General features: G+C 52.7%; 1 protein-coding gene across 1 annotated transcript in view; it reads right to left on the reverse strand.

The window, feature by feature from the left end:
- The window catches only part of LOC104287591 (arf-GAP with SH3 domain, ANK repeat and PH domain-containing protein 2-like), a 27,269-nt gene extending 9,094 nt beyond the window's left edge, over nucleotides 1–18,175 (reverse strand). The window contains 17 exon segments of the mRNA XM_009886314.1: nucleotides 167–258; nucleotides 924–1,057; nucleotides 1,266–1,429; nucleotides 1,793–1,841; nucleotides 2,339–2,426; nucleotides 2,871–2,940; nucleotides 4,364–4,464; nucleotides 4,673–4,759; nucleotides 6,174–6,249; nucleotides 6,717–6,802; nucleotides 8,579–8,708; nucleotides 8,804–8,853; nucleotides 10,475–10,531; nucleotides 10,533–10,568; nucleotides 11,033–11,178; nucleotides 11,432–11,504; nucleotides 18,050–18,175. Of these exon segments, the coding sequence (XP_009884616.1) occupies nucleotides 167–258; nucleotides 924–1,057; nucleotides 1,266–1,429; nucleotides 1,793–1,841; nucleotides 2,339–2,426; nucleotides 2,871–2,940; nucleotides 4,364–4,464; nucleotides 4,673–4,759; nucleotides 6,174–6,249; nucleotides 6,717–6,802; nucleotides 8,579–8,708; nucleotides 8,804–8,853; nucleotides 10,475–10,531; nucleotides 10,533–10,568; nucleotides 11,033–11,178; nucleotides 11,432–11,504; nucleotides 18,050–18,175 (1,565 nt within the window).
- Between the last annotated feature and the right edge of the window lie 408 nt (nucleotides 18,176–18,583).

Genomic DNA, 18,583 nt, shown 5'->3' on the forward strand with positions numbered 1-18,583 from the left:
TGCTGACTTGATGCTTCTAAAGAGAAGTTACAGTCTGGGGAGCAGATCGGACAGTGCCATGTGCCTGGTCACTGCAGGGAGCACAGAGGTCCGCAGAGTGTGTGCCCACGGGTGAGGGCCCTGTGTCTAACATCCCATAAAAAACAGCTCTTGCAGAGCAACTCACATGTCACTGTGCACTGTGGGCTTCAGGGAGGAGCTGGGGAGATTTGCTTCCATGATGTTGTTGAAGCTAGAGTTGCTGATATTCCTCGCCAGCTGCAAAACAGCCAAGCCAGAGGTGACATGGGACATGTGGCAGCAGGAGAGGGAGCTCCAGGCTGAGATCCTGACCAGTTATCAAGGGTATGTCAAGGGGTGCCAGGATGCGTGCACCCAATGGCCAGAGACTCTGCCCTGACTCCTACTGCTGAGATGTCCCAACTCCAGCAGAGCCAGCAACCCCAGAGGCTACCCCTGGGCTCAGATCTGGGTGAGCAATGATCCCTGCCAAACACTCCCATCCCCTACCCTAATGCCCACCAGCTGTCAGCAGCTCCCATCGCAGCCCTATCAAACCCATGAGCACCCAGAGCATTGTGGCCCTAGAACAGCCTCAGGCAAGGTTTCCAACCCCCTGCCTGCCCCACACTCTGCTCTACCCCAGTTCAAGCTTGGCCCTGCCTCACAGCTCCCCTGCACCAAGGGATGCAGATGGGGAAAGGGGACTGAGGGAGACGGGTGACAGAGCAATGACAAAATTACTCCCCCCTCTTCTCCTTGAAGATGACAATTCCTGCCACAATAACCATTCAACCTTGGAATTACCTATGGGTATGGGTCAGTTTAATAGGTGAAAACCCCTCTGAATTAACTTAGTATCAGGAAGGCCACAGCAGAAGGAGGGGGAGGCTGGAGGAGAGAGCACACTGGCAGCATCCTACCAGCAATTCAGAGGTTGCCAGCTTGTCCAGAGACAGCGACTGGATGCGGGAGAGATGCACACCCATCTCTCTGTGAATCCCAGAGCACTCAATGCAGATCAGGATGCCCAAGTTAATGGAGAGCCAAGTGGGATCTGTAGAGATAAGAGTGCCAGACTCATGTGCATCTGCTGCCTCTTCTCCTCCCCAAGGCACAAGCTCCACAGCAGAACAGAGGGGATGGGCAAGACCCCAGCTGCCTGCAGGTTTCCAGGAGCTGGATGCTGCAGAGGGTAGGGCAAAGGTCTGCCTGTCCAGGGGGAAGGAAGTACGGTTGGTCCCACAGCCATGGGCAGCTCTCACCTGGGGCCGAGCAGTCGCAGCACTCCCTGTTCCCAGGCATGCCTCTGACCTCCTTGATGATTGCCCGGGTCAGGTCCTCCCAGCTGCTCTCCGCTCTGCCCTGTGCCTTGCTGAAGGCCATGTTCAGTGCCTCCTCCTTGCTGTTGCGGAGGACGGACACCCAGCTGCACGGGCAGAAAGTGGCTTAGGAACAGGGTCCCGTGTGGCCAGGCTCGGGCTGCAGGGTGAGGAGGGAAGTGGGGCTCATCCCACTGCTGCAGGGGGAGATATCCCTCTGCCCCAGCCTGGACAGCAGCCACCACACGCAAAGGTCCTGCACGGGATTCCAGCAGCAAACTGGGTGCCATCAAGCTCCGCATCCTGCTCACAGCCATCCAGCTCTCCCGGAATGACCAAGACACAGTCAGGATGGGAAGGGCATCGAACAAGGGGCTGCAGCATACTGCTTAATTAACCAAAGAGCTGTCTCCTCAGCAGCAGACAGAGGAGCATTTTTTGGTCCGCAGCAAGGCGCCAGCACTACTTACATGGCACAGTCCTGCTCATCCTCTGCCAGGAAGTGGTACGTGCGGTTGTCTGAAACACAGAGAACCAATATCTTCTAGGCACCCTGCTCGTCCATCCGTCCTGCCAGGCTCATGGCAGGGCACAACACACCTGAGCTGGGCTCAGCAGAGCCAGGAGAAATCTCCAGCCTGGGCAGCTGGGGTGACTATATATATCTGTCTCACTCAGCCCCTCACCAGTGCATCCCAGGCAAAGGGACCTGCTCCTGTACCAGGAACGAGGGATGCTGGTGTTAGCTAAGCTGCAGCACAGGAACTATTTGTGTGGTCCTCACGCATCCCGCACTGCCCCATGGCAGTGCTGCCTACCTCACACCCTGCATGTGCATCAATGGTCCTGAGCAGAGCTGCCTCCTGGCACAATTTCCCCAGGGTAATGCCCCCCAAGCTGGCCCAAAGCTACAGAGCTTCCCCTCATCCCTGCCCACGCTGGCTCTCTGAGTCCGAAGCATTGCCACCTCTCTGGGCCCTTCCCAGAGGAACCACAGGGCAGGCACCAGCACTCACAGGAAACCAGATCGAAGCATTTCTTGTCATCCATGTTCAGCTTCACCTGGCAGGTCAGTAAATTCAGCTTGGCTGGTGGGCAGTTGAGCTACAAGCAGAATGAGAAGCATCAAAGGTCTGTGGTCCAGCAGTGAGGAACACTGCCTGGCTCTGGAGAGAGAGTCACAGACCTGCCTCACGCCCAGCACTTTGCTCTCAGGCGCAATGCAAGAAATAGCAACACAGACCTTTTTTTCCCAACAGCCACCCCGTGCTTGGAGCCAGGTCCCCTGGCCCTTGCCCCTCCATGCACACAGGCATGCAAGGACCTCCTGTATTTGTCTAAACCTCTCTTGGACTGCAGGGACTTAAGTCTCAACAGAAAGCCTTCTCCACCAGGGCAGCCCAGCAAGGCAAGCAGCAGGCATGAGGGCTCTGACAAGCCCCACAAAGTCACCAGAGTGCCTGGCAGTGGCAGGATCTGCAGACCCTGCAGCAAGTGGGCAGCAGCTCCCAGGGAGGAGCAGAGCAGAGTGGAAGAAGTGGTTCTTACCATGCCATGAGAGATGGTCAGGTAGCCATTGCTGATGGTGCATTTCCTCTTCTGCCAGACTTTTCTCAACCTGGAAATGAGCACAGGGTGAGCCAAGACGACATAGATACAGCAGACATGCAACGCAGCACAGTGCTGGCAAACAGAGGAGCCGTGCAAAGCACAGGACAGGGCCGCAGCTCTCGTCAGATATGCTGGCTGGGCTGCCACAGATGGGGTCTGTCACTCTTGGTCTGTTCTGGGCTGAGGAGAACCCATCATACGGCATGACAGGCTTGTACGGACAGGCAGCACAGCTGCTGTGGAGGTGATACAGGTGCAGAGCATCAATCAGGGCAGCAGGACCTGCTAGCAGAGCACGAAGACCTTTGCAGAAGCCCTCAGCAAACATCCAAGACCATCACCTCCAAACTGCTCCCAGGTTGTCTTTCAGGGCATTCAGGGCAGACCATAACACAGGGGAAAGGTGGAAGAGATACACCCGAAAGGGGGGAGAGACTGAACTTCAGTCTGCAGTGAAGGAGACTCCTGCGCCCCAGTTCATTATCTTCTGTCCAGTTTCAGGGTTTTTTTAGGACACTTCACAGTCTTTTCCAAGTGTGCTAGTCTCCCAGCGCAGGACCCCTGTGATTCACAGCAAGCATCCTCCCACACACTGGTGGGAGATGATCCTCTTTCCAAAGACAGTGGAGTGCTTTCCAGAAACTCAGGGTCTGGCTCCTGGAAGAGGGGCACAGGATGGCTGCTGGCTCTCTCTCCCCTCTGGCCCATGATGCCATCTCCAAGGCAACACTGACCCACACTGTGTCTAATTCACCCCACATTTCTGCTCCTTCCCCTAATTTTTACCGTCAGGGAGCTGAGCCCAGCACTGAACTGTGAGGGCAGAGGGTTTCAAAAGGCAAAGGACGGGTCAGGGCTGGGGAGGAAGAGAAGGAAAGGGAGAAGAGAGCAGAAAACATCTCCAGGGCCATATATAAATCCCCAGTGCACCCCTCAGCACCTCCCACCTTGGAAGGATGGAGGGGTCAGGGCTCCTCATCCTGGAGCAGAGGCGATGGAGCGGGTTCTGGAAAGCAATGAGTGCCCGGGAGAGGGGGAGAAGCACCGACCCTTCCCCGTCTCACCCAGCACAAGACATTGGGGTGCTGGATGGAGGTGGTGGGATCCCCGCTGGAAGGAAAGACAGGGAGCTGGTTCTGGCTTCCCGTGGTGGATGCAGGGGTCCTCACCCCAGTGCTCACAGGACTTGAGCGGACATGGGGTATCTTCACCGGATACGAATGCCCTCAGGGCTAAAAGACAGACACAAGCTGCCCAAACGTCTGTGCTGATAGCTGTTGGATGCTGGGTTGGTGTCGAGCACCCCTTCATGCATGCTTGTCCTGTTTCCCTGCCTTGTGGCCACCACAGGGAGAGGAGGTTTGCCTGGCTGAACCCTGCTCTGGCCCCAGGTCACCAAAGCACAACTGGCATGCTGGATCCCAACTTACCCATTGCTTTTCTTGAAGAGGGTCCCTGACTTCTCCACGCTGTACTGCTTGTTCCCTTGCAGCTGGTGCATGTTGTACCCTGCCTGCTTGTTCCCAGGGTCCTGGAAGCAGGAGAGAAATACTCTATCAGTACTGCTACCAACCAAGAGCATATCCCCACAGCACTGCCGAGGCCCCTGTGCTCCCCAAAGCTCACCAGAAACTCCGCGGCTTTTGGCATCAGCAGGCGGACATCCTATAAGCAGCTATCAGGACATGCACTCTACAGGTACCACCCTGCATTCCCTCACAAGACAGATCAGACTTTACCTCTTCCTGCTCCAGGTGCAGTGCTGTTTTCAGCTGATCCTGAAGTGAGCAGAGTTGCTTCTTCTCTTCGTCCTGCCTGTTCTTCATCTGAAAGGCACAAGAGCACAGTAATCTGCTCACAGGGCAGCAGGAGGCTCATGCCTCAGCTGCAGCATCCCACTCCTCCTGGGTGCAGAAGAGGTGCCCCCACGCCATCCTCTGCCCTCGCCACCTCCCTGTGTCTGTCCGTGGGATGCATTGAGCTCCATTCCTACGGTGGGAGGTCACCACTCATCCCCTGCTGTGCCATGGTATGTGGTATGTGCAAGAAGCTCTTCAGTGGAAACCTCCTTGAGGGGAGGGAGCAGGCACGTCCGCAGTGCTGGGACTGGAGAGCAGTCTGCATTTTACTGAGAAAACAGCTGTTTGCAGCTCTCCACAGTGTAAAAACAACCAACAGCTTGAAGGTCACCACGGCAGGGTTTTTTTGTTTCCTTGGTAGTGTCAGTAATTAAAATAATTAAAAGGTCTCCAAGCCATCAAAAAATTGATGGACCTTGGCACAGGAATGTGGCCCTGAAATGGAGCCTGGGGATTTGTCTGCAAGAGGGGTCCATAAGATACTGCTTTCTGTGTTCAGTTACTCTGCTCTGGGGTGGCACCTCCCGTCTTTTTATTATTTAGATAATGAATTTTAGCATGAATGATTATAAATTATGGAACGAGCAGGGTAATACCCCTAAAGCAAATTAATTCAAACAAAGCAGCAGATGCCCAGAGGGGACCTGCACTACAGGACTAAGTACAAGTGATGCTTGACACAGTATCTGGTTGAGTACAATATCCCAAGCCTCTGCAAATCTTGACTTGCAAGGAGGTATGGAGAAGGATGAGCAAGCCCAAGCAAACTGGAGTGGAGGTCTAGAAATGCTGATAAACCAACATAAACCCTCTGCTGCACTTGGAGGACATCGCACCACCTGGGACATGAGTGCTCAGACTGTCTCTGAAAGCCTTGCCACTTGGAAAAACTCCTTTCTGTCTCTCGGTTGTGTATGACCGACAGAGCCCAAAGTCAAAAGCTAAAGTTCACAAGGCTTACATGACCTGCCTGCCTCTACAGCAAAACAAAGCCCCCAAGGAAATGTACTAAGAGCTTGAGTTGGCAGCAACAGGCATGGAAAACTAAGACCACAAATGAGAAATCTGGAAGTCTGCAGAGCAGCTAGGGCTTTGGGACAGGAATATGTTAGTGCCTCCTTGATAGCCATGTTTATGCTTGTTCTTCCTACTCTGTGTCCTGGGGTATGGCAGTGTAATTTTCCCACTCCCAGAGATGGCTGCATTTCACCCCTCCATGGGCCACTGTGCATCAGAGGATCAGGAAATAATGATTAATAGATGTGAAGAGCTGCAGAAGTCCTCAGTCTGCTTCTTCAGAGGAAGACGAGGCCCTGGGGAAGACACCTCTGCTCTCCAGCCTGTTTCTGCTTGCCGCACCCAACTTCTGATGAATACTCACACTCTGCAGCTCCGGGATGAGTGTCTATGTAAATTTCTTAAGTTTTGCTGTTGTGTTTAAACATTCCTGGAAAAAAATGAGAGGAGAGGCTAACGTAAGGGCATGGCCCGAAATCCTCCTCTTAGCACTGGCTGTGAAGCCTACAGACCTCAGGCCCCCCTTAGCTCCTGCTTCAGAGCCCATCATGCCTTTAGCAGGCAGTGCTTTCACTTCATAGTTGAAAAAATCTTTCTTAGGAAATGTATTTCAGAAAGATTTGGAGGCAGTTACATTCAGGGAGAGTGCTCAGCATTCTGTCTTCTTTGCATCCCAGACTTCTGCTTTACACTGGCTTATGAAAATGTCACTAAAGAGAGGAAACATACCCCCTTGAGATTCCTGCCTCCACTGCCTCCAGGAGAAGAGGACTTTTGCCAAGTTACAGGACAGGCCAAGCTGACTGCAGGAACCCAGGTCTTGAAAGTTAAGCCACCCCCAGGTCCCCTCTACAACCAGTGCCTCAGGAGACAAAGGGTGTGCAGGCAGGTTACCAGTTGCTCTTACTTGAACTGTGAGCTGCAGTGCTTGATGTGGTTTTGCAGCAGGTCAATCCCTTTCTTGGTTTTGATCTCATTCACTTTGATTAGATACTGAAGGGAAAAGGACACAGGGACTGAATTTGTACCTTAGAGAGAAATGCCTTTTATGCACTTTTTGATGGCCTCCCTCCAAGTGTGTTGTGGCCCATCCTGGCAGTAACACCCTGATGGGAGCAGCTTATGTGGCTTTTATGGGGTGAGAAGACAGTGGTAAGCAGGGCCCAGTGCTTTGATCTGGCCAATAGAGTGGTAGACCCACAGTGGTGGCATGGACTCTGCACTTGCTGGGCTTTACTTATGCAGGGCAAACACTCAGTTAACACACCCTCAAAGATTCGCCATTCATGGTGCCTCCCCTGAAGAACAGCCAGCTTTCCTGTAGACCTTCAAACTTCATTGCTCAAGAGCCAAGTCCCTCCAAAACCTACTAGACTTGATCTGTGAACTATATCACCTCCACTTGACCCTACCAACAACGTCAGTGCTGTGGGCCTGCCTATATCCTACATGCAGCTGGCATCTCAGACTGCCTTGAGGACCTTCAGAAGCAAGCTGAAGGTTCAGATTTCCAGCCCAAACTTATCTGCCACATCACCCAGTCCATCCTCCACCATAACCTCACCTGTGAAAACCAACCCTGGCCCTTTCTGTCAGTGGACTGACAACATGAAACAGTGTGTTGTGCTGTGAAACACCTTGAATATTTCTCCATCCATCTCTGGACTACTCCAACACCAGCATCAGCTCTCTTGACATTGCAACTACTGTAAAAACAGATCATTCAAAACACCCTAGATCCATCAGAAGAAGCATTTCCTAGAAGACACCCTCTCAGGAACCCAAATGCCACGTGTGGACTCACATCAGCACAGAACTAAACCTGACCTACTGGCTCTGTTTCAGGACAATGCAGTTCTGTAGCACAAAGGCTTCCGATATTAGAAGCAGAGTAACAGTTTTAGTACAGAAACAGTAACTGTTTCTAAAACATGATTACAAAGAGCTGGATATTTTGAACAAAATTGGTATCTTCCAATATTTTGCTCATGCTGTTGCTTGTGATGCATGACAGCGGGACCAGGAAATCCTATTTGCAGAGGAGTTGGGCTTAGTTTATGCCACCAAGCAGAGGGAGGGCTTTGGTGAGAAGGAGCTCCTGAGAGGGAACAGGGACCTCTGTGCCAGCAGTGCCCACCACAGGCAGTCAGGAAGAAGCTTGGATCCAAAGTCTTCGTGGAATTTTTCCCAAGTTGTTATCTCTACTGCCAGGTTAATTAATAGAGGCTCAAGCTTTGGCTAAACTCCCTGATCAGCCCCTACCCCAGGTTGGCTGGAGCCTACCACAACCCAGGCAGCTCTCTGAGGGAATATACCCAGGCACAACAGACGTGGCCTGCTGAGCAATGGTCCCTGGGGATCTGCAGCCCACCTCAGTGCTGGTCCCCAGGGGCTGAGCAAAGGGATCTGCCGGATGCTGACAGTGCCCAGGGCAGAGCCTGGGGGACTTCAGCGTCCCAGGAAGGCAGAAAGGGACCTGAAATACCCTGGACACAAGCATCGCTCACTGACCAGGGACAGAAGATGGCCCTGAATGAAAAATCAGTGTGGATTCAGACAAAAAGGCTGCTCTGAAACAATCCTAGGTCAGAGGGCAAGTGGGAAACACCAGCATGAGAGTCACTGCTGTTGTCTGCCTGCTCCAGACCAGGCTCTGCCAGGGCTGTGGCACAGCTGCTGTGCACCAATGGAAGGGAAATGCATCCCTTGGATGCCAATTCAGTGACTCTAACACCACTCCACATGGCACAGGCTAGTCCCTGTCCTTACCTCACACATGTTTAACTGGAAGGTCCTACGCTCCTTCTCCATCTCCTCGGCAATCTCCCCCCAGCTCACCTCGCTCCGCACCATGCCATGCTGCTTTGCCAGCTCACACTTCTCCTTCTCGATCTTGGCACTCAAGAGGAGAGATATGTGAAAAGCTCTGTCCAACTGCTTGCCAGTGAAGGCAGGCAAAAATCAGCCCTAGGGTGAGGGAGCCTGAAGACTTACAGTTTGCTCTCGTAGTCTTTGCAGGCCTTCTCAAATGGTTTCTTGACCTCCTAGGAAGAGCCAAAGGCACCATTTAATGACTACGACCAGGACAGAGCCTTCCTCATCCTCAGTGTACTGCATTCCCACTGGGTCACCCTAGTATAAAGGCCCTTGCAGACCCAGGACATGGCTGCCCACAGGGGTGTCCCTCCTCGGGAAGGTCCTTGCCTCTCTTCAGTGCACAGCGGACAAGTGTGCTCACCAGTGCAGGTTCACTCACAGGCACATGCTCACACATGCATAGGCTCCAAAACATATATCACACATGTACATCACATAGGTATGTACATAGCAGTACCTGGCTATAACATCTTTCACAGACTCACAATTTTAAGGGAAGTAGTGGATTTTTTCCTTCATATTTTATATTCTTTAACCAATTTACTTCATACCAGAAGTTCCAGAATTTGCTCTCTCCTTCCACTTTCATGCTCCTGTATAGCACAAACTTCCAAAAGGATGCCTAAAAGCTCATCATTTATTTCAGTATTTGACAATTAGTCTTTTGGAAGTCCCCAAACCCTGCCACAGTTCCCATCCCTCTTTCTGCAATCCCATCCAAAATTTCCCTCCACTTTCCCAGAGGTTCAGCTGTTTGCTCAAGGATCCCCAGCTCAGTTGTGATGCAGCCCGTCTACAAAACCTTCATCAAGCATTTGAGGAAACTGCAGAGCTGGAAGAAAAAGCTGGGAGAAAATCTATAGAGTGGACTCTGTGCTCAAAACAACCCAGAGAGGAATGGTGCCCAGTCACAACTGGCAGCTGCTCCACCACGTTAGATGAAGGCTATGATCAGCAATCCCTCAATAGTGACCTCGCTCCAGCATCACAATTGGGATCGCTCCAGCCACCTCACCCCAAACACCCACAGGCACGGGCACCCCTAAGCAGGCAGAGGTACCCAGAGGCAATTGCGCAGAGCTGATGGCCTGAATACAGCCACGGGGACTTAGTGGTAGGAACGTGTGTGCAGACTTACCAAGGACTATGATGACCTTCCCATTGGTTAAAAAAAGCAAAAATTAAATATGAGTTTGATGTTTTTCCTAAAATCTACACTGATGAGTGCTGTGATATCTCTACAGTGCTGAAGATCAAATTGCATAGTCACCTCAGTACTTGCTACTCTGAAGTCCCTGCAGCTGGTAGATACACACATGCACGCTCAGATTCACACCAACACACGTGTGCTCACACATGTAAATGCAAGAGCCAAAGGTGGGTCTGCAGGGAGGGGAGGGGCAGGGGGGACACCTCACTGGGAGGTTGTGGGGGAGTTTGTGCACTGATGGCCAGGGAAGATACCAATATTTGGTGCCCAACACCCTGATTTTTCCCCGCATAGCGAATGCCCCCAGACTTCCTCTAGATTCAGCCAGGTGCCTGCAAACAGGCAGAGGTCCCAGCTAAGGGGCACCTCTAGCTTGACCTGTGGTGTGAGGCACAAGCCTTGGGAGGGAGCAGGATCTCGCACACAGGAGGTGCAGGCAGACCTGCCCTTCCGACCGGTATCCCTGCTGGAGGGCATGACATGAGCCAGGGATGAGACCCCATACCTGGTACCCACTCTGTCTCCAGCCACTCGCTTACCAGCCCCACCTTGGTGCAGCCCTTTCAGCCCCTGCTTACCCCTTTAAGCTCTTTCATGTCACCCTTTATTAATGACTCCAGGGAAAAGTTAATGTTGTAGGCAAAAGTTAATGTTGTGGTACAAACTCTGCCACTGGAAAGGAAAGAGAGAGATCACGCTGCTAGTGCTGCATACCTGCATCGCTCCTTGTGCAGAGAAAGCAAAGCTGTTTGTAAGCCTGCAGAGGAACCACTTTGGAAAACAGTCAGCTGAAAGCCTCCTCCCTTGGAGATTACCAAGACAGAAAAAGCCAGTCAGCCTGACCCAGTGTTGGCGAGAGCCCAGCTTCAAGCAGGATGATGGACAGGAGACCTCCAGAGGCCTCTTCTGAGCAGCCTCAGAGGTCTGCACAGACAGATCCAGCCGTGCAGGCCGCGCCACTGGCTCTGCGACCACACACCATGGCCTCCTTCCCCAATCTGGGGAAGGGAATGAGCTTGGAACTCCAGGCTGTGGCCCAGAGCCTGCTGCTCTTCCTGGGGACCCCTACCAGCAACCCCCTGCAAGCCAGGGACATGCAGGGGCCAGATGTACATGCAGGGGCCAGAGTAGCCTACCAGGCTGCTGACAGCCATCAGCAGCTCCCGGGAGAAGGCAGCAAAGGTGCTGAAGGCACTGGCCAGCTGCTCCTCGCCCTCCAGCTGGTAGTTGGCTGAGAACTTCTCCTGGGCAGCAATGTGGGCTTCGAGGTGGCTGATGAGGTCTGTGAGAACATGGATGGTCTCTGGCAAGTGCAGAGGGAAGGTGAGGGTGAACACCCAACCCCTGCCTCCCTCTTGGCAGTCACCATGCCTGGTTCTGCTTAGGTACCCGAGCTGGCTCCTGTTGCCTTCACCACTACCACCCAGCTATAGGGACCCCTTATTCCCTGCTGAGGTCAACCCGACCTGCAGCGAGGACTCCCCTCATCCATCCATCACCGTCGCCCCTCTGCTGAGGCTCCATTCTGCCCTAACCTTGTCCACAGCTGTGCTCTGCCTTGGCTGCTTTCCTCATCTTCTGCAACACAGCTTGGTCAGCATCCAAGGCCTAGAAATGCAGAGGGGATGGTCACTCACTACATCCATACACGCATTTCCATAACCCACAGGGCTTAGCACAGGCCTCAGCCTCCTCAAGACAGATTGTCTTGCCAGCAGATAGTGATGATCGAGCGGCAGTAGTCCATGTATATCTTAAATATCTGCAAGCCTGCCTTATGTTCTTCTGAAAGAAGTGGTCAAGCATTAAGATAGAATTGGACAATATGTTAGAAAAAGGAACATACAGCAGTGACACAAAGTGTGGACTTCAGTGGCAAGAGACAAATTAGTTACAAACTATATTTCCATCACGATCAGTGTCATTCCTGGGTTGAGAGGAGGAGGCTTAGGTGACTGAGGGGAAATGCTCAGAGGCATCTAAACTCTGCCCATGAAAGACTGGATTACAGATGTTACTTCATACAAGTACTGCTTGGAAGAACTTCCATGCAATCTCCTGTTGGGAGCAGGATTATTGTCAGTACCAGATCAGGTTGTCTGCGCTTTGCTCGGGCTTTGAATCACAGAATCACACAGAACAGAATGGTCAGGGTTGGAAGGGACCTCTGGAGATCATCTAGTCCAACCCCCCCGCCAGACCAGAGTCCCCTACAACAGGGGACGTCCACAGGACGGCGTCCAGGTGGGTTTGGAATGTCTCCAGAGTGGGAGACTCCACAACCTCTCTGGGCAGCCTGTGCCAGTGCTCCACTACCCTCACAGGAAAGAAGTTCCTCCTCATGTTAAGATGGAACTTCCAATGTTCAAGTTTGTGCCCATTACCCCTCATCCTATCACTGGGCACCACTGAGAAAAGACTGTTCCCATCCCCCTGGCACCCTCCCTTTAAGTATCTGTAAGCATTAATAAGATCCCCCCTCAATCTTCTTTTCCGTAGACTAAAGAGACCCAAGTCCCTCAGCCTTTCCTCATATGAGAGATGTTCTAATCCCCTCATTATCTTTGTAGCCCTTTGCTGGACCCTCTCCAGCAGACCCCTGTCCTTCTTGAACTGGGGAGCCCAGAACTGGACACAGTACTCCAGATGCGGCCTCACCAGGGCAGAGTAGAGCAGGAGGATGACCTCCCTCGACCTGCTGGCCACACTCTTCTTGATGCATCCCAGGATGCCATTGGCCTTCTTGGCTGCCAGGGCGCATTGCTGGGTCACAGAATCACAGAATGGTTAGGGTTGGAAGGGACCTCTGGAGATCATCTAGTCCAACCATGGGTCATGGTCATCCTGTTGTCCACCAGGACTCCCAGGTCCCCTTCCACAGAGCTGCTCTCCAGGAGGTCAGCCCCCAACCTCTACTGCTGCATGGGGTTATTCCTCCCCAGGTGCAGTACCCTACACTTGCCCTTGTTGAACTTCATAAGGTTTCTCTCTGCCCAACTCTCCAGCCTGTCCAGCTCACGCTGTAAGGCAGCACAGCCTTCTGGCATGTCAGCCACCCCTCCCAGTTTTGGAAACTTGCTGATGGTACGCTCTATCTCAAGGAAACCCTCCAAGGATGGTGGTCGCCTCGCTAGTGACCTCTTGCAGGGATGCACCACACTCTGCAGAAGAAACTTTTCCTGACGCCCCACCTGAACTTCTTGAGCCACAAAGCGGATATTGCTGCATGTTATATCATCTGATGTTGCCCAAAGAGCTTGACACCATCACCTATAACAGCCCATAGCTCCTCTAAGGGCAGATGTCAGACACCCTCTCTTCACACAGCTAAATCAGCCCAGCTCTGCTTCTCTGCTACCATCCACTGACCGCCCCTGGTTTCTCCACATTGCTCCTGACTGGTGACAGTGTTTCAGGTGTGACTCATTCACTGGACTGATGTGAGCCGCGACAACTCCCACATCAGGCTGGCCCTGCAAGGAGTGACAGGGCTTCACTCTGAGTGTAGTCCTGACAGTGCCAGAACTCAAAGACAGGGCACAGGCTTTTAAGATCCAGAAACACTGATTTGTGGGAGCAAACAGTTTTACAGCAATTTGGGAATGCAAATAATAGCTCTGGGTGGACTTGCATGCCACAGCTAAGGCTATTTAACAGATGAGTAGGTGAGTGGGTACCCAGGGGAGTGGTACCCCACTGGCTTTGTACTCTGTTGTGCACCACATCAGCCAGGACATGCAGCTGAACCCATGTAGTAGAGGAGGATGTGAGTCAAGCTCTTCCTTAATCAGCACAGTCAAGGACATGCAGGGACACCACCATAAATATCTAGGCACCCAAGAAACAATAGTGCTGGAAACTTATCTGCCTGCACATTTCCAGAGTTCAGTGCAGTAGGGTTGTTGAGAACTTAAATTATGGACTTATACCCTGTGAGAGATGGAATTGTTTTGCTTCGGCCATTTTGTATGTCGATGACACAAGCAGGGCTATGAGCAGTCATTTTGTGTGTCAACAGCACAAGCAGAGCGGAGTAACTTAGAAAAACAACTCCTTAAAAGGAGAAAAGTGTGACTCAAGTTTGTGATAGGCTAACGGGTCGTGAAAGAATGTGCGCCCTAAAGTCCCTAACCAATGGGAAAAGGGGACAGGACATAAATACCTGAAGTTTTGTAGCTAAGCGTGCTCTTTTTGAGAGGCACCCGACTCAGCTGACTCATTTATTTTGATCCGGAATAAACTTTTATCTTTGCTTCAAAGACTTTGTCCTCTCTACATTTTTATCCGTGAGTGAGCGTTTCTCACATACACCAAAATAGGAGTTGCCAAACTTTCTACTCCCCAGGGAAGATCAACTCTTAGCACCTGCACCTTCTTGTCCAGTTTGGGACTGAGGTTTTCCAGCCAAGCCCTCAAATAGAGATTCCTAGGACAATTATCTAAGACCTCTAGGACCAGCACGACCATGGTCACACTAAGTATTGCATATCCAGGGAATCCAGTATTATGGTTCAAATACATCCTCATGAGTCAAGGTCAGAAAGCAGCGGTGGGATAGGGCACCCGAAGCATCTGACCCCTGTCCTTTTTGCAAAGCTGTTGGAGACACTCATACCCCCATGCTCAGAAAATGACTTTAGGTTAAGCCAGGACTTGAAGGACTAACACGTTCCCCTCACAACTGCATAGTTATTGTAAGTGCCACCATGAGGCAGGCACAGTCCCCTCCTGGGCCATAGCTCCCTGCAGCTGTCTAAGCCATTGCATGTGGGATTCATCTTGCTCACCTTAGGCATCCCTTCACCCGTCTTCAGATGAAGCTCTTTTGGCTTAGGTGAAGCCCATCTCCCTTACTGACTCTCCACTGGGGCAGCTTTCTCGGTTCTAGATGTATCTCATCTCCTCAACCCTACAGCAGATTTTAGCCACAGTAGACCCGACCTCTTCCCTTCCCCACCTGCCACTGAGACCCTGATCTCCAAGCTCCTACCAGCCTCCAGAGCCTCTCTCTCCGTCCCTCACCTCTGCTGCTGATTCCCACCTTGACCAGGATGGCTGCCTCCTTCCCAAAATGTCCCTTGGAGCATGCCCAGGTGCCTTGTGATGCCAGTCATGTTTGTACTTCATCTTTTACCAAAAATTCAGCTCTACACACCCAGATGTTCAAACCTCCCACATCCATGGCTTTCCTCTTCCTTTCTCCTGACAAATCCGTCCCTGAAGATGTGACCTTGGTCCACAAGTGACCCATCCCCACCTTTGGGACCATTCCCTGCCCGCTGGGCCAATGCTCTCAGGGGAGGAGGCTTCCCTGCTTCAGAGGAGCAGCACCAGGGTGAAACTGCTCCCTGGCATCCCAGTGGCCATCACCAACAGGCACGTCCACCTTCCCAGGCTCCCCCCGTCCAGCGAGCCCAGCTGCAAGAGGCAGCACTCCCTCCAAGGGTCGTGAAGTATGTACTACGGTCGCCAGCCATAAGGCGGGAAATTACATATCGGGCACTTGGCGCAGGAAACCCCAAGCTCCCTTCCCTGCCTGTACTTTTACCTGGGTTCATGTGCCTTGCAGGCACAGATCTGGTTCTGCACTCAGCTGAGCTGTGTGACTTCCCCTTTGGGTACCTGCCTCCAGCAGTGGAAAAAACGGCTGATGTCCTGCACCTGCAGCTCAGCACTCCTTTCCTCTGCTGCCCACACCCTCGCCGGGCTCAGCACACACTGTGCCAGGGCTCTCCTCGATCAAGGACAGGCTCTTGCTGCATTTACTGCTTTATCCCCCACTGGTGCTGCTCTCCATTACAAGCATGCACCTGCTGATGGCTGTTTGCACACACTGAGGCTCTGCTGTACAAAGTTCCCCACACCATCAATAAAAGCTGTTGGCTGAACCACTGCAGAAGTCACCAGCACTGGTATTTCTGCCTTTCAGACGTGATACCAAAGAACAGAAGGATCCTGTGGCTCCAGCTCTGTTTTTCATCCCTGTCATGGTGCTGGGGTCACTGCACGTCTCCCTTCTCACTAGCTTTCAAGGGTACAAAAACACGCAGCTTGAGCGCAGCCGACAGTTCACATTGTCTCGTCATCTGCATAGACATGGCATTAACATTCACAAGCCAGCCTTGCACAAGCCTATACCTTGTGTGGGACTCAACAGTCTCCAGAAACACATCCAAGCTGCATATAAAAAGGATGGAGACCAAGCATTTGTTTCGCCTTTTGGCCGCACACACCGGTAGTTCATTAAGTCACAGCTAAAATATTGCAACTAATTTACTTTTTCATTTCAGTTTCAACTTCAGCTCCCCGCCGCTGGCTCTCGCTTGCCCTTCTCCAGCACCAGAGTCTTCCTCCCAGTGAAAGTGCACAGAGATGGCAGCTGTGCTACTGCGCAGATCAGAAGGAATTAAGTCCCAGGCAAAAGCCTGGTCAGCCTCACCTGGCTGCATGGTGAGAGCATGTCAGGACTAGGGAGGAAGCAGGCCAGCGCTGATGCAGGCAGAGAGGACCTTCCTCTAGGACAAGCAGCTCCTGCCGACACCAACACCCAAGCAAGAGCAACTGGGGATACCCCACCATGTTGGAATTTCTCCTTGCCATCTGTTCAGTCCAGCCTTGATCTGCTCCCAGAGAAGAAATAATCTCCCCGTGTCTGCTGGCTTACACAAATGCTGCTGCCCGGCCAGTGCAGCTCACACCACGGCTCCCTGCTTTCACTGCAGCAAATCCTCTGCAGACTGTGCTGGGGATTGCTGCCACACAGCAGCAGCAGCGTGTCCCAAGTTGCATGCCCACTCTAACATGTGAGTCCCAAGCCAAGAGCTCTGCAGACATGAACAAATTCAGTAGTGTTTCTTTCTAACCACAGCTTCCTGGTGTAGCAGCTCTGTTTTACAGGACTGAAGTTTTAGCTTTGCTTGGGGTGCAAGTGGTAGAGTAACAGTTGAAAATTAAACAACAGAAGGAAATTGCCCCATACCCAGAGGCTCCTGAGCAAGTCCTGGCCTCCAGAGGCCTGAGGAACGAGAAGAAAAAAAAATGCAGTGACTATCACTGACAAAAGGATCTACAGGAGCACAGGTCCCCATCTGCTCCAAGCTTGTAGGCGCTGGGGCAGTGCAGCAGTCACAGCCCACAGAGAGGCCCTGATAAATTCCTGGGCACAATCCCCTTGTCTGCTGAAACTACAACACAATGAAAGAGGTGACATGGTGGTAGTGCGGTTTGGTTGCTCCCAGCACATTTATCAGAACTACCAGGAGGAGGCACTAAGAGGCTTGGAGCCCTCTGGACCACCATATGGAGAGCCCCACAAGAATGGCAACATATAGCAGATATTTTCCACAGGGGGTCAGGACCTTGATTTGCCCAGGAACAGGCCAGCATGATGGTTACACTATATTGGCCACAGCTAAGTCCCAAGGCAGGTCTGGGTGGGCGGTGGGATGCTCTCAATGGGAATCCTGGGCCCTCCACTGAGTCGATCTTGACCTCTCTCACAGTCTTCCCAGGGCATCGAGCTCTGTTGCTCACTCCGTCGTGTGCCAGCAGCATGCAGCAACCCCTTCCCCTCCCACACTGCAACTGACGATGCCTGTCGGGGTCTTCTGGCTTTTGCCATCAGTCAGAAAACAAAGGCATTTGGCCCAAGGAAGTTTTGCATCGGATGCTGTGCTGAGCAGCCAGCTCTTCCCCTGGCTCCATGAATTTTTGGAACCACTCATGCATTTAGCCTCCAAACATCCCACAGCTTAACTCTGGACAAGCGCGGAAACCATCCTGCTGCCCCCAAGAACTTCCTTTTAATTTTTGTTTTGCTTTTACTTTAATGCTTGTCTGGTCAAAGGATTCTGTCCTCTCTGTACTGCGCAGTGTGAGCCCAGTACGAGGTAGAGCCTTCCCACACAAACCTCTCCCCCGTTGGTCTTGTCCCCACAGACTGATGCCTGTCACCCAGCCACCATGACCTATCACAAGCCTTTGCCAAATCTTTGCCTCAAGTGTTTTGCAGACCCCCGAAGACTCTCGCACCACCCACCGTGACCAATGATATGGTGATGCCCGAACCAGGTTGCAGATCCTGCAGGGCCATGATGGGGATAGCCCACCCAACCCCTTGGCACGTACCCCCACGGCCCCCCACCCCTGCTCACCTCCTCCAGGCTGTTGGCAGTGGCCTTGCAGCGGCCCATGTGGCTGGCAAAGGAAGAGGTGGTAGGCGAGCTGAGGTCTTCCTGTGCCTGCCGCACGAAGTCGCACACTGAGATGAGGGCTGCCATGGTGCTGCGGCAAGGTGGCACCAGGAAGGGGAACTGCCGGTGGGAGCCGCGGTCACGCTTGGGCTGGGCAGGGGTGGGGGGCTGGGGTCACGCTGCTGCCAGCAGCGAGGGCAAAGGGGAGCTCCTTGCCCTGCATACCCACACCCCACAGCGTGCATGCACACCGACACATGCCAGCACACCCAGGCACACAGCAGCACAGCTACAAATCCTGCAATTATATACTGAAATATTTTGAAGAAGCCTGAGGCTTTCGGTCACAGAGAGCCCCAGCCTGATGGTGCAGTGGAAAATGTAGCTGAATGTGGCTGCAAGAGCCAAAAGCTGCCTGGGGATGTGTGCTGGGGCGCGCTGAGCTTGCTGGCATAGGCCGGTCACCACTGAGGCACAGCAGCTATGCTGGGATGC

This window comes from Charadrius vociferus, unplaced genomic scaffold (assembly GCF_000708025.1).
Source record: "Charadrius vociferus isolate BGI_N301 unplaced genomic scaffold, ASM70802v2 scaffold225, whole genome shotgun sequence".
Classification (NCBI taxonomy): Eukaryota; Metazoa; Chordata; class Aves; order Charadriiformes; family Charadriidae; genus Charadrius; species Charadrius vociferus.